General features: G+C 34.9%; 1 protein-coding gene across 1 annotated transcript in view; it reads left to right on the top strand.

Moving 5' to 3' along the window:
• jak1 (Janus kinase 1) overlaps positions 1-14,963 on the top strand; it is a 34,788-nt gene that overhangs the window by 6,223 nt on the left and 13,602 nt on the right. Inside the window, exons 2-10 of the mRNA XM_052559705.1 lie at positions 2,465-2,670; positions 4,175-4,298; positions 7,821-7,974; positions 8,345-8,514; positions 8,834-9,182; positions 9,324-9,500; positions 9,957-10,114; positions 11,114-11,228; positions 12,737-12,935. Coding sequence (XP_052415665.1) covers positions 2,472-2,670; positions 4,175-4,298; positions 7,821-7,974; positions 8,345-8,514; positions 8,834-9,182; positions 9,324-9,500; positions 9,957-10,114; positions 11,114-11,228; positions 12,737-12,935 — 1,645 coding nt within the window. The 5' untranslated portion in view covers positions 2,465-2,471. The remainder of the gene's footprint in view (positions 1-2,464; positions 2,671-4,174; positions 4,299-7,820; positions 7,975-8,344; positions 8,515-8,833; positions 9,183-9,323; positions 9,501-9,956; positions 10,115-11,113; positions 11,229-12,736; positions 12,936-14,963) is intronic.

Raw genomic sequence — 14,963 nt, 5'->3', positions numbered from 1 at the left:
TGAAATAATCACAATTTATTAAATGTAATAATTGTTACCCAGCCTGTTAGCCTGATTGTTACATTTCATAACTATTATGTGAACGTGTCACATAGTAACTCTAATGTACAAGGTTTTATTATTGAGGAATTATTACTAGTAAAATTAAATAGACAGCATGGTTTATTTATGTATTAAAAAACATTCAAATCACTCAATACTACGGGCTAACTGATTTGGGAAAAAATTGTGATTGATACATTTATATTTCTCATAAATGAAATAAAAATGTTTTGGTGCAATACATTTTTTTTAAGCATGGACCTTTTTCAGATTTCCGGGTTTCTCAGCCGTGGAAGTCATCACAGTTGGGTTAACTTCAAGAGCAGTGAATGGGAGAGTACCACAAATATATTTTTCCCATTCCCATTTGCCCTTATAGCAAAAGAAAAACTCCACAATAGTGTTTTCATGACTTTCAAAAAGAAAAAAAAAGAGAGAGAGAGAGACGCTGCATTAAAAACCCCTCACATTAGTGTCAACTTTTTTTATTTGTAAGCTGATGCAAATGTGATATGATACAAAGCATAGTGTTATAAATGTGCATACATAAAAAGTATATATATATATATATATATATATATATATATATATATATATATATATATATATATATATATATATACACACACACACTTATATATTCTAGTTTTATTAGATTTACACTGCTAATGACCATTAAACTAGTCATCACAATCCTGTGAAAACTGTCCATTGTTAGATTTTTTTTTTTTTTAGCAAACATCAGTTTTACACATTATGCCAACACTATTAAAGTGTTAAATGAATTCATTTGTTATATAACACACACACACACACACACACACACAAAATAATAATTATCATTTGTTCCTGTAATGCTCAAAGTAATTCGATGCAAAATTGACCCTATCTCTGAAAATACTTTCTGCTCAGGCTGTGAGGTGAATGTGATGAATGTTGATTGAATTTGTGATCTCAATCTACTAATATTTCATCAAATCAAACCAATTGTCTCAGTTGGTTCAGCTTTTTGATTTCACTAAAGCCACTTCAAAGGGGTTGAATTAAATAGCTACTCTTGAGGGCAAATATTGAGAGGACATTGAGTACTGTATGTTGTACCTCTGTTGATGAACAGTAATATGGTTGCTGTATCTCCAGCTACAGTCAGGACTGTAGCTTGGTTTTGTTTTGGTGGACAGTGTATTCAAACAATATTCAAATCATGATGTTATAACAACACATTGCATGACATATTGCAAATTATAATTAGAATATTCAAATAAAATTTTTTTGTCTAGATTTTATTAGCACTAGCATCAAATTAAAAAAGCCAAGTTTGCAATGCTCTGAAAAGCATTAGTAAAAATATATAGTCCGATTTGATTTTTTGGTTATATTGAGCTCAAAAATAGCTTTTTCTCTCTTCCCATGTTTGTCTCTTTTTTTCATCATAATTACTGTACCTGTGTTGGTATACTGCTGCTTCTCACTTGTGTGTGATCATCTGTCGACTGCTGCCGTTATCTTCATCTGTGGCCTGCCGTTGGTCCCAAGATTTGAGTTCAACACCCTCAGTCCAGTTTTTTGTCCATTTACAATTATAATGATTCTGCCTTTCTAAAGTATCAGTAGTACAGAGTACTTTCAAATGATCACATGCATATTCAAAACTGGGCATCTTGGTCAAAATGCGTGTCTTAGTGAGCTGTTAATGTCAACACAAAAGGTTCTGAAAAGAAAGTATCACTGTGTTTCAACATTAATAATAAGAAAATTATTACAAATATATTAAGAACTAATTCAGAATATTAGAATGATTGCCATCACAGAAATAATTATTTTAAATTGTATTCAAATAGGTTTTTTAAAATGATAATATTTATTTTCAATAATACTGTTTTACTGAATCTTTGATCAAATAAATGCAGCCTCGGTGAACATAAAAGACATTTTAAAACATTTTAAAATCTTATTGATCTGAAACTTTTGGCCTGTAGTGTAATTGATTGTTTATTTGAAAATACATCATTTATTTTTGCGTACAAATTCTGGAAAATACTTCTTTATTAAGTAAAATACATATAAAGGTATTAAATACAAATAAATTAAAGCATCACAATCATTCTGATTCAGTTACTTAAATTGATTCCTATTTACTTTATTATTGTTATTTTTAATAAAGGAGTGTGTTCACAAGCATAATAGTTTTTGTTGTAGTACTGAAAATCAAGTTGCTATTATGACAACCTTATATTGACTAACTTGTTGCTGAAAAATCGATATGAAATGTGATTTATGGTTCATTCGTGTATGATGTTATAAATGTAACCTTTGGAAAATGCTATGTTATTTCACAACTTAAGCAGTAAACCATTGCTCGTCAAAGCAGGGACCCACAGTTCATCTATAAATCTCTGTGTTACTTCTGTTTATCCTGCAGTGTCTGGATGCCAGAACTTGCAGTCATGGAGCTGGGCAGGCAACTGTGTGGGAAGATGAAAAGACAGAGGAAGGCAGAGATGACCGTTCTGACTGTAATGAAAGGACTGGAAATCCACTTCTACCTGCCTGACACACACCAGCTCAAGTACTTCAAAGACTGCCATACTGCGGAAGACCTGTGCGTGGAGGCTGCCAGGAGATGCCGTAAGTTTTTGGATAGCCACCTATTTCGAGTTCTGAAGTATTACACTCTCTAATGCATCTCTGAGGACATATAGTGTGGTCATTATCATGGTATGTTTTCTTTTCAGTGATGCATCATTTCATCATAACTATTTGGATGGGAATAGTTGTCAAAGCAAAGTATGAGTTACATTTAATAACACAGAGCATCTGTGATTTCATGTGCACTTTTATCAGTGGACTAGGTTTTGGTGTTTTTCCATCAAATGGGCTGTTGAAAGAACATAGCACTGAAAGAATAGGGTCAATATCAATATGTGCATAAAACTGACTTTTTTTCCCCCATGCATTCGGTTTCATATTTTGATTGTGCGATTGAGGAAGGGGGCTTTTGGACCGTCAGCATTTCATAGAATACAAAAGAGGAACTTAAAGGGTTTTTACTGTTGGTATCATCATGTGACATGGGTGGATTATGACAGGACATTGACTTTAGTATGAGAAGCGCTGTGACTGACTGCCCAGTCTGACCCTTTCCATCTCCCAATGGAACACTACATCTGTCTCTTTGGCTCTTGATCAGTATTCAGCCACAAAATGGCTTCTGGGTTTTAGTATCACATCCATCATTTCCTCAAAGTCACGGACAAGGACAGAAGCTGGCTTGGACAATGAGAGAGGAAAGGGAAGTTTATATTAGACAAGAAGGCCGCTGCTGGAGAGGAACTACGATGGTGTTTGTTTCACACAGTTGTTTTCACACTCTGTAGTTAGCTACTGGTTTTACTTCAAAGGTTATGTATTCAGTACTCCTTATTTATATATATATATATATATATATATATATATATATATATATATATATATATATATATATATATATATAATGTAAAATCCATCTGATTGAATATTTCTAAGATGCGCTAACTATGCCAAGATTGTGGGTTCAAATGTATATCTCAAATTCACTGTAAGTTAATAGCTAATAATACAGAGATAAAAATGAATGAAAACCTTTATTTGTTAGCCTTACTATTTTTGTTCTTTAATTTTTGTTTCTCATTTTGTTGTTGTTTTATTCATACTCCTTGCTTTGTATATCATGTTAAATTCCTAAAATAAAAAATTAATAAAAACTGTATTTACTAGACATAAAAAAGGTAATAAAAGTGAAACGAAAACATAAAAATAACTAATTCAAAGAAAAATTGCTCAAGCATTGTGATCTGTAACTTTAGTACACCAGGTCATCAAACTAAAATGAAATGTACTGTATCGTTTTCCTTTTTGAATAAGAGATGTACAAACCTTTGACGCACTTTTGTTTCATGTTCCAGTTAAAGCTTGTCAAATACTTTTCCTTGGTAAACTTTTCTCAGAAACTGTCATAAGTTAGGAGTATTTCCTCTTAGGCATCATCTAATGAGGTTATTTGCCATTGAGAATTATAAGAATGACAGGTATAAAAATAACCTGTCTCTAGAATAAGAATCAGGCTCTAATTGTGAATATGTTTTTTCCCCAGACATCTCACCTTTGTGTCACAACTTGTTTGCATTGTATGAAGAGAGCCAGGATCTTTGGTATGCTCCCAATCATGTGTTTAAGATCACGGAGGAGACCAGCATCAAACTTCATTACCGTATGAGGTGAGTGTGCACAATTGAGGGCTGCTGAAAAAAAAATCCCCAAAATGTAAGATTTTGGAGTTTACAAATAAAAAAATGAATCAAGTTTGAACATATATATTTTTTAAATATGCAAAAAAACAAGAAAACGTGGAACATGAATTTTGAAATTATAGTATGCTTTAAAAATTTTACAACTAAAAACTAATGGTGTGTGTTAGAAATTTGCAACCAGTTGTAGTTATTATGTAGCATCTTTGTTGCATTACAGTTTTAAAGCACATCTGACATTAAATTAAAAATTAAAAACTGCTGTTTAAAAATCCCATTAGAAATTCCAGGGGTCAATGCCTTACATTATTCTTAATTCTCTAGTAAGTTTTTTTGTCTACATGCTGAACTATTAGGATTTTTGGAATTATGTGACATTTTCACTACAAAATTCTCATTAGTTTTATAAGAAAACGTATCAATATATAGTTATGTTTTACATTAATAATAATAGTAATGATAGGATATAATTGAATTCAATTTTAAAAAGTTTTCTTTTGCCTTTTTAAAAACCTGGACATTTATTGATTGGTTTAGTGAAATTTATTGTTTGATGTCAGTGTTCTGTTAAAGGTGCAGTAAGTAATTTCTGGCAAACGCTGTTGATATTTCAAATTACCAACATAAACATGTCCCTAACCAAAAGGATCACACATCTTGATAACTCTGCCCCTACATTCACATACACTCTATGCAACACATGGAACAGATAATCACTAAAAGGGGAACCAAAAGAAAAAACTGTATATTAGGAGAATGTTCTCTCACTTTTCATACACCTTTTGGAGCCAATGTTTTTAAATGGACAGTGATGAAGGTTTAGACGTTCCAGACTTTATAAGGTGTGGAAATCAATGTCTCTTTATCATAGCTGAATGAAGGAAAATAAAAATGCAACTGAAACAAGCAAGCAAAGATGACACGCAAGTATATTCAAGCAAAGGACAGCATATCTTAGTTCTGTGAAACACAGAACCTACATTACTCATGCATAGAGAAGAAATAAAGCAACCATCTTGTTTTAACCTTTTTTGTAACCTTTTGTTTTAAACTTACATTCCCCTGAGCCTTTTCTCTCTTGTATTTTCTCTACCATCTCTCACTTTCTATAGTCATTCTCCTGATGAGTCCATCATGAGTGTATATGCCCCTTACTGCTAATTGGCTACAAGTGTGTTTTGGTACTAGGTCCAATACACTTTTCAGCAGTGTTTTTTAAAATCACTTACTGCAATTACTTTAATATCAGCCAATACTTTCTAGGGCTGTCAACGAATATTCTAAATTCGAATATGTATTCGAATAGTGAATTTCGAAGGTGAAAATTAATATTCAAATAAAAAAAAATGTGAAAAAAACACCCGCGGTAGTAGAGGCGTGGCTGTCTGCTTTGCGAGTGGGCGCGCCTAAGGGTTCAGGGACAGGTCACAGAAGTCGCACTGTCTGGCACAGCATCACTGCTGAAAGTTGACGCATCTTCATGGAAGATGCCAGCAAGTGCAGAGCCCAACTCAACTGCAGCAGAGAAAGTGAGGTAAAATTGTTGACCCGCGAGACAAAGTTGTGTGCAAGCTATTTAAGATACAGTTAGCATACCATTCGACCACTAGCAACATGAGGTCACATCTCAGAAATGTGCACCAAAATGAGCATGGCATAATGTGTGGAACTCCAGCTAAACAGTCACGGCTTGACACTTAACGTTGCTTTGCATCCCCCGCCACAAGCTCTTTGTCTGCAACACGACAAGAGGCCAAAACAGATAAATTAATTTTGTTCATTTGTAAGGACATGAGACTGATCAATATCGTGGATGGGGCAGGCTTCGGGGAGTTCTGTCAAGTAATGGATCCGAGGTTTGATTATTTATCGTTTCATGTCAAGGAAAAATTCTATGTTTACCACAGCACCGCTTGCTCGGAGCATTCAATGTCAGTTCTATATGCTGTAAAACTTCAATTAATATTAATAATATTGTTTTCAATCACTGAATAAAGCCTGCTATATTTGGGACAACAGCGCAACCTTAAATTGCTTGCACAAAAATGTGTTTGTTCATTTAAACCATTATGCGCAGAGAACGTGAGGGTGAGAGAGCGTGAGGTCTGCCGTATTGGCCTTTAGTTGATTTCCTTGTTTTTGTGTAGGTAATACGTTGTCATATATGTTTAAACTTAAATAGACTACCTATACAAGTAGTTATGTCTCTTTGTTTATTTTGTCCTGTTATTGACGTAATGTGCGTCATTTGACAACATGCGCAACCAGATGTTCGAATATTCGTGTTTTTTTAGAGGGAATATTCAAACGTCATTTTTGAGCAATTTTGACAGCCCTAATATTTTCTAGTTTGATTGAAATGCTAGAAATACATATGGACAGTACAGAGCCCTGTTGCACACCTCTTACAAATCCGTTAAAATCCCCTTTTAGGACAAAAACAATAATAAAATACATATATAAACAAAAAAACGAATCCTTTGACATGGTTTCAAGCTGCTCATATTCTGAAAGACATTTCACTGTTCAATAAGATGTAAATTGTGCAAAGTTAAACTAAATTTTTAGGTTCCCCTCAATTTCCCCTTTTCACCAGTGAAACTAAGATAAGAGTCAGTTACTGTATACAAAGTGTATGGTGGGTAAAGAATTGCTGTCTCCCTGTGTGAAGTTCACCTGTTTTGCACACAAGCAGTTTATGGTCAACCTTTGCACACTCTCTCTTCCTCTGTGGCATGAAGCACACTTTTCACACTCATGCTGCTTCCTGTTTACAATGAGCTCTCGCGTGGCAATGGGGTGGTGTAATTGTTCTTTTCTCTATTGATTGTTGTCACACGATTTGGTAATGCGTGTAGCCAGTGCACCTTATTTACCATATGTTCGTATATTTACATAATGTAAGCCTTTGTTGTGATCCTTTATGTTCTGTATGTTTTTGTGTGCTATCAGCGACTGTCATCATGGTTTTCAGACCACATTCATAATCATGACACATTAGTTTGCGCGCGCACACACACACACACTTGTGCATATTTGTCTACTTATACTTCATTTATTTTTTGTCAGTCATACAGAGATATTTCTTAAACTACTACAGTGATACTACATTGTTCTATTATATATATATTATTATTATTATTATTATATTTAATTATTCTTTTTTTTGCATAATTTGACAAATATTCTGTTCACCGATATATTTACCTTTATTTATCTTTTTTTTTACACAACATTAAGTGTATTCTATGATATGTGTACACTAACTTTTGTTAACTTTTAATGTAACTTATTAATTTATGTAGCATATTTACACAGCAAAAAAAATATTTTTTTCAAATTTAAACTTAAAAGGCCTTTGAACAGTAGCAAAAATAAAAGCTTTCTGAAAATGTTAATTGTGACAGATGTGAAATGTGTTTAGCTTTGATGAAAGAAGAAAAAAAAAACATCCATGTATCCTTTAACAACTGATTTTATTTGTTTACACAGGTTTTATTTCACAAACTGGCATGGCACAAGTGAGACAGAATCTCCAGTTTGGAGACACTCACTTTGCAAGCAGAAAGGGGTTGTAGTCTCTCAGAAGGGCCCTGAGGGGACACCTCTACTGGATGCTGCATCTCTTGACTACCTGTTTGCACAGGTGAGTACAGGAAACAGCTGAGGTATCACTTACATGGTTGCTCATGTCACCATGACAACTTCAAACAAAAGTAATATCGCCTGTTTTTCGCCAGGAGCTTTGCGGTTTGATTATTCAAATATGCTCTCGTGTGGTATCTGTTGTTACCATGTTGGTTGTTTTCTTTGAAGTCCGATATCTATTTAAATGTCTTTTTTTTTTTGCTGCCATTTATTCAAACATCTCTGGGGCTTTTATGAACACTGTTGTCTAATAATGTGCATGCGTGCGTGCGTGTGTGTGTGTGTGTGTGTGTGTGCGTGCGTGTGTGTGAGAAAGAGATCATGTTAACTTTTTTGCATGGTAAATCCAGAAATCTGTTATGTTTTAGGGCCAGTATGACTTTCTGAAGGGACTTGTCCCAGTGCGCACTCCCCAGAGTGAGTTAGAGCATCATGAGATTGAGAACGAGTGTTTGGGAATGGCTGTTTTGGCCATCACCCATCATGCCAAGAGCAATAATCTGCCTTCATCTGGAGCTGGAGCTGGAGCTGAGACAAGGTGACCCATACAATATAATTATTCATATAATACATCTGCAAAAGGATCGACACTGACAGTATTTGAATGGCACTTTCAACTGGTAACCTCTTGTACTACACCTCATTGGATTACTTGATTCTGATTGGTCAGTTAGAGCATTCTCAGTTCAAGTGTGTTTGTATTGCTGTCATTGACCAATCAGATTCAAGTATCCCAGAGAGTAGTTTACTGAAATGAATACTGGAATTGCTGTATGTGTTGATGAGCACTAAAAAGTAAGAATCATATTGTTTTTCTCCCTTAAAGAAAGTGATTTTATTCTTCTCTATCATTGTAGCTACAAGCGTTTCATTCCAGACAGTCTGAACCGGACCATTAAGCAGCGTAACTTCCTCACACGCATACGCATCAGCAACGTTTTCAAAAATTTCCTCAACGAGTTCAATAGCAAGACCATCCAGGACAGCAACATAACCCTCTATGACCTGAAGGTCAAGTATCTCTCCACTCTTGAAACACTGACCCAGGGCCTGGGTCGGGAGACTATTGAGCCCAAGAGCCTGAAAGTATCAGCCGAAAGTGAGAGATTTCTGGCCCACACACTTCCTTTGGGGGATGACGGACTGGGCTATGAAGTGCAAGTGTCCGGAACCACTGGGATCTCCTGGAGGAGAAAGCCTGTACCAGTGAGTTTATTGCTTTAGGTTTTCTGAGCTTGTAGATTTGTAATATATTTCAATTACATATTTATCATCAATTCTGGATTTTATATCATGGATTGTTTCAGTTCGGTTTTTGTTTTTTTTGTCTTGAATCCTTTTTAATAGAATCTTCTGACAGTGAAAGACAAAACCAAATCTAAAAAGAACAAAGCTGACAACAAGCAGAAGAATGACAAAAGGAAAGACAGCGCATGGACACTTTTCTCTGACTTTTACGAAATCACCCACATCGTCATTAAGGAGTCTTGTGTCACAATTTACAGACAAGACAATAAAACCATGGTAATTTTGTCATTTCAGTTTCTGCTGCACTGTGTCCTAACCAGGTGCATTTTGATTCCAGTACAAACATTTATGCTGAATATGGTACAGTCATAACCATTTAGAGAATATTTGATATTTAATGTAGTAGAATTTGAAGTCCGATTTGTGGACTAAGAAGATTTAATGATGGGCAGGGTTTTACAATATAGCTGTGTTTACTCATCTGCAAAAATGTTATTTATTGTGGCAATTTAGGGCAAGAACTCTGCACCTGGTCAAAATGTTGCGTAAAACTTCCATTGCTCAGTAACGGTTATATGATTCATACTGATATGATCCATAAACCAACAGGCATGAGTCATGACTTAAGAATTCATGTGTATAAAAATACATTTCATTGGATGAAGTAGATAGTAGTGACAGGTATGTTACAGTTCTTATTCTACAAAGGTGTTCCTCTTCTTTGGTCCACAGGAGTTGGACCTGATTTATCGTGACGCAGCTTTGTCCTTTGCTGCACTGGTTGACGGTTACTTCAGATTGACTGTCGATGCTCATCATTACCTGTGCACTGAAGTCGCACCCTCATCAGTGGTCCAGAATTTAGAAAATGGCTGTCATGGACCTATCTGGTATGACCATATTAGCATATTTTGGTTTTTAGATGTCCAAATCAAGGATCATACATATAGTCTGAGGAAATATTTTCATTATGTACTCTACAGTAAAAAAAAAAAAAAAATGGGGTCAAAAAAAATTTCTTTTTGGAAAAGAAATGAATTCTTGATGCTAGATTTATTTTTATTTTTATTAAAAGCGCTTCTTTTGAACTCTCTGTTCAGTGAATAGTCCTAAAAATGTATCATTGTTTTCATAAAATGTTAAGGAACACAACTGATAAATTAAAAATACATCTTAATATATAATCAGATGGAAAATTTAGTTTAATAGTATTTCACACGATCACTGTTTTTACACTATTTTTGATCAAATAAATGGAGCCTTGGTGAGCAGAAGAGACTTCCTTAAGTAACGTTAAAATATCTTGACCTCAAACTTTTGAATGGTTGTGTAAATGCTGCAGTGTCATGAGACCCAGTCTAATAATGGTCACACAATGTTAATTTCACTAAAGTAATTAAATATAGGTACATGTATATTTCTATGACCATTGTAATGTGACTCTGTAAAGTGTTACCAGTTTAGTATCATTGCTTTTGTCAAGATGCCCATTTTTACAAGTATTAGACTTTCAAGAATGTGCTTGTGTATTAAGTTGCAAAGACGTGACACAAGTATGAATAATGGATCAAAAATAATAAGAATTCCATGGCAATAAGAAATGTAATACTGCTCGGCAATGAAGTCAAGATACATTTGGTTTGGTTTTATTTAGTGAAAATGGTGGTTAATATAGATACTTGTATAACATAAACAACTAAGTTAAGTTCATGAGTTGGATTTGGTGTAAATTCAATTCAATAGCACTTTGTGTTATGTCTGAGCACCTTGTAATCATGGTAAAATAATGTTTGGCTTTTAATGCTGTAGTTATTTAGTATTAGTTTAGATTATAACAGCTGTCTTCAGGAAAGTCATTTTGCAACTAGCTCTGTCTGTTGTCTCTACAGCACAGAGTATGCTAATCATAAACTTCGTCAGGAGGGAAATGAAGAAGGAACCTATGTCCTGCGCTGGAGCTGCACAGACTATAACTACATCATCATGACTGTTGTCTGCCTTGAGGTACACGCATGCATTCACCAGTCACAAAAGTCTAGTTTAATTTGTACAGTTGGGATAAACAATTTTGTGAAATCAGTAAACTGGAAACTGAAACCCTTAGTCCTGTTTATCTTGCTTGGACAGGACAAGTCTTGAATTGCCCAGATTTTCTTTTTGTATTGCAGGAAATCAAGAAGATCTGGTTCTTGTTGTGCACACTCCCAGACAATGACACGTGTTCATATAAAATATAGCACTGATTATCTGTGAAATATTGCAACACCACATTTTGGCAGCAAATGAGCATGAAAATGATTTTCAGAAGTTGGCCATGAATATCAATTGGGATCTTGCTTTAGGCTACGTTTAAATGACAAAGATGTAGTCAAAAACTGAAACGTTTTTACGTTGCGCTTTTAAAAAGTTTCATGTATACATGACAATGATTTCAAAATAATTAGTTATTGCACATATCCACGAAAATCGCCAAAAACGCTGTATTACATATGCCAGGCCAGTAGTTGGTGCTGTCACCTTGTAAGTAGACAGTACCTGTAGGGAAGTGACAATTATGTGTTGTATATGATGCGTTTCCGCTGTTGGGTTGTAATATTGGTGAGGTAAATCCACACTTTGAAGCAACAACAGTAACAGGTACTTCACCAATGTTGTGTATGTTTGTTCGCGCGTGCATTTAAAATCGACACGTAGTGTATGTCTACATACGAAACATATACGAAATGTACGTGCATGACGTCACTGTTTTCAAAGATTCCTGTATTGGGTTTTTACACGCAAATGATAACGGTGCCTGTTTCAAAACTTGCACTTTGAAACCCGTTTTCAAAAATATGCATTGTCAGTACCTAAAATGATGTCGTCGTTTAAATGAACAGGCAAAACGCATTAAAAGTTTCTTGTTTTTGGCTGAAAATGTTGTGTAAACGCCCACTTAGTGATTGTAGCTTTGAGGAAAATAGTTTTGGGACCAGATCAGTCCAAGACAATGCATCCATTTTCAGATTTTCTTGGCAATTATTATTTAAGGTGAGAGCTGTATTTTACTTTATAAGTAGCTGGAGCAGAACCACAAACCACATTGGGGCTGTTACACATGCTGGATCAGACTGATGCATTGCTTTTCCGTGACAACTCCCTTGTTCAGCATGCTATACAAATAGAATTGTGTTGATTTAACTGAGGTGAACTCTACTGATCAACAGAAAGTTTATAAGTTTGTTAAATACATATTCAGGATTAACAAAGAAACAAGGAATTAAATGCACACATTGTGTCATTCTAGGTTTTCTGTACGTTTAATGTTATCAGCATTATTTACAATGTAACTAGTCTCCTTCAGAAACCCAACATCTCACTGGCACCAAAAGCAAACTTACCTTATCTTAAAATTATTTTCTCTCCCTTCGCTATTGTTCTCATGCACCATTTTTCTTGGCTTTTTCTTTTATGCTTTATTATGTTTTCCCCCCTTTTTTCTGTCTCTCATGTATTTTTTCTCTCTCTTTTAGATGGACCTATGTGAATCCAGGCCTGTTCCCCAGTATAAGAACTTCCAAATTGAATTTAGTCCACAAGGTTACAGACTGTATGGGACAGATACATTCAGGGCCACACTAAAGGAGCTTTTGGAGCACCTACAGGGCCAGAACCTGCGTACAGAGAACCTGCGCTTCCAGCTGCGCCGCTGCTGCCCACCACAACCCAGAGGTACCAGCACTCGTTCTGCTCTATCTGTCATGTGATAGAGGACCATCTATGCAGTATCATTGAGAGATGCAGATAATCCATCCATATATGCCATCTCAGTCAAACATTCATTTATTCATCCAAATTAAACATCTCATACATCATTCTGTCTGCCATTCAGTCTGGCCATTCATCCCAATTGAACACCTCCTACATTAGTCCATCTAGCCTGCCAGTCATCCATCCCAAATATGTCGTATATTGATTTGTCTATCAGTCCATCCATCCATCCATCCATCCAAACCACCCGTACATTGATTCACCTTTTTGTCTATCCGTCCATCCTAAATACTGATCAAATATGATGTTGAAATTCATTTGATTATTTTACTGACAAAATTTTGTAGAGATTCCTGCTTTCATATTATTTGTATTCTTGAGGTGAAGCTAAACTGGAACTGTGTCCTGTGTATCATTTGATTTCAAGTAAATTTAATGCATCGCCTATTCGGATAATCTGGGATTTCCACTAGAAAAAGCCCCTAAAATTCTCTCTGTAGAGAAATTGATAGATTGCAGTCCTAACACATTGTCCTATATATGAATAGTCCTATCTTCTACTGAAACTAAAATCTTCTTTGCTTTGCCGAGTTTACTTGAAGCTACTAGCTGAATTGTCAGGATTTTCCAGTGTTTGGTGTGAACTGGTGCCCGATGAATGGATCTCATTGTTTTCTTGTTAAATTCTTTAGCAGTTATGAGGATGTGGAAATTTTGGTGTGGTGTGCGAAATATGACATATTTACTTGCCTTTTATTGTCACCCGTAATTGGTGACTCTTGCATCTGTTGAAATACCACCAATCACAAGTTTGTGTAAACATTCAGTTTCAACATGACCTTTCAGTTGTGTTTTCAGTAAATATACAGGTATGAGGGGCAAATTAAATATAAAAAACACATCTCTGTAATTAAGTGCTGATAGTCTAAACAGACTAGAGAGTGATTTAAAAAAAACAACTTTGACAGTTCTCTAAGTAAACTAGATTATCATAAGCTTTAAAAACTTGGTATGATGCAGTAACAGGAGAAGACATCCCTCAATGAAGTTATCGATTTGATGGTCTTTTACTTTTTGGAGTTTGAATGAGTTGAATCACAAAAATAAATACAATTCTGAAATGACACAATGATGAGTGATGAAAGATGATAATAAGATTTCCCGTTTTTGACTGAACAATCTCTTTTAATTAGCATATATAGCTAGGATGGCACATTATATCACATGAAATTAATTAAAGTAACTTGTAAAATTGTCATTAAGTGATAACTTTCTATCTTTCTTAAATACGGGATTTAGATAGTGAGTAATGATGAACTTAGCAAAATTAGAATTTTCCATGATCATACATTTCCACGAATAAGTACACAAATATGTCAAGTCAAGTAGCAAAAACGAAAATAGTGTGTCAGTAATGCAAAAGGATAAAAGCAAATACTAAATTTTCAGTTTAAGGCAGTTGTTTAGTCAGGTGTTAATTTCTGTAACTTATTTATGACTCATCAGTTTTTAATGTATTCAGATATAAGTCAGAGATATTGGTAGGTTTGTGAGTGTTGCTTGTGTTTTGAGTGTATTTGTAAGCTCAAAAATTAAAGTATAAATATTGTATAAACCCTCTACGTCACGTCGATTTTATCGATAATGATAATTAGCCGAGGATATTTTGTTATTATGTGACATCAGAGGGTCAGTTGGGATTTGTTGAAGCATCGAAAATACATTTTGGTCCAAAAATAACAAAAATTATGACTTTATTTAGCATTGTCTTCTCTTCCGGGTCTGTTGTGAATGTGTTCACAGCGCTGCTGACGTGTTTTCTGGTGCGCCCATAACAAGATAACACGTCAGCAGCGTTGTACGTCAGCAGCATCACTGCAGTGTTGTGAACGCGCTCACAAAATGTATTTTCAATGAGTCAGCAAATTCTAACTGACCCGCTGATGTCACATGGACTACTTTGATAATGTTTTTATTACCATTCTGGAC

The sequence above is a fragment of the Carassius gibelio genome, chromosome B6 (assembly GCF_023724105.1).
Source record: "Carassius gibelio isolate Cgi1373 ecotype wild population from Czech Republic chromosome B6, carGib1.2-hapl.c, whole genome shotgun sequence".
NCBI lineage: Eukaryota > Metazoa > Chordata > Actinopteri > Cypriniformes > Cyprinidae > Carassius > Carassius gibelio.
The sequence above is the reverse complement of the archived record's forward strand: the minus strand, read 5'-3'. Positions and strand labels throughout refer to the sequence as shown.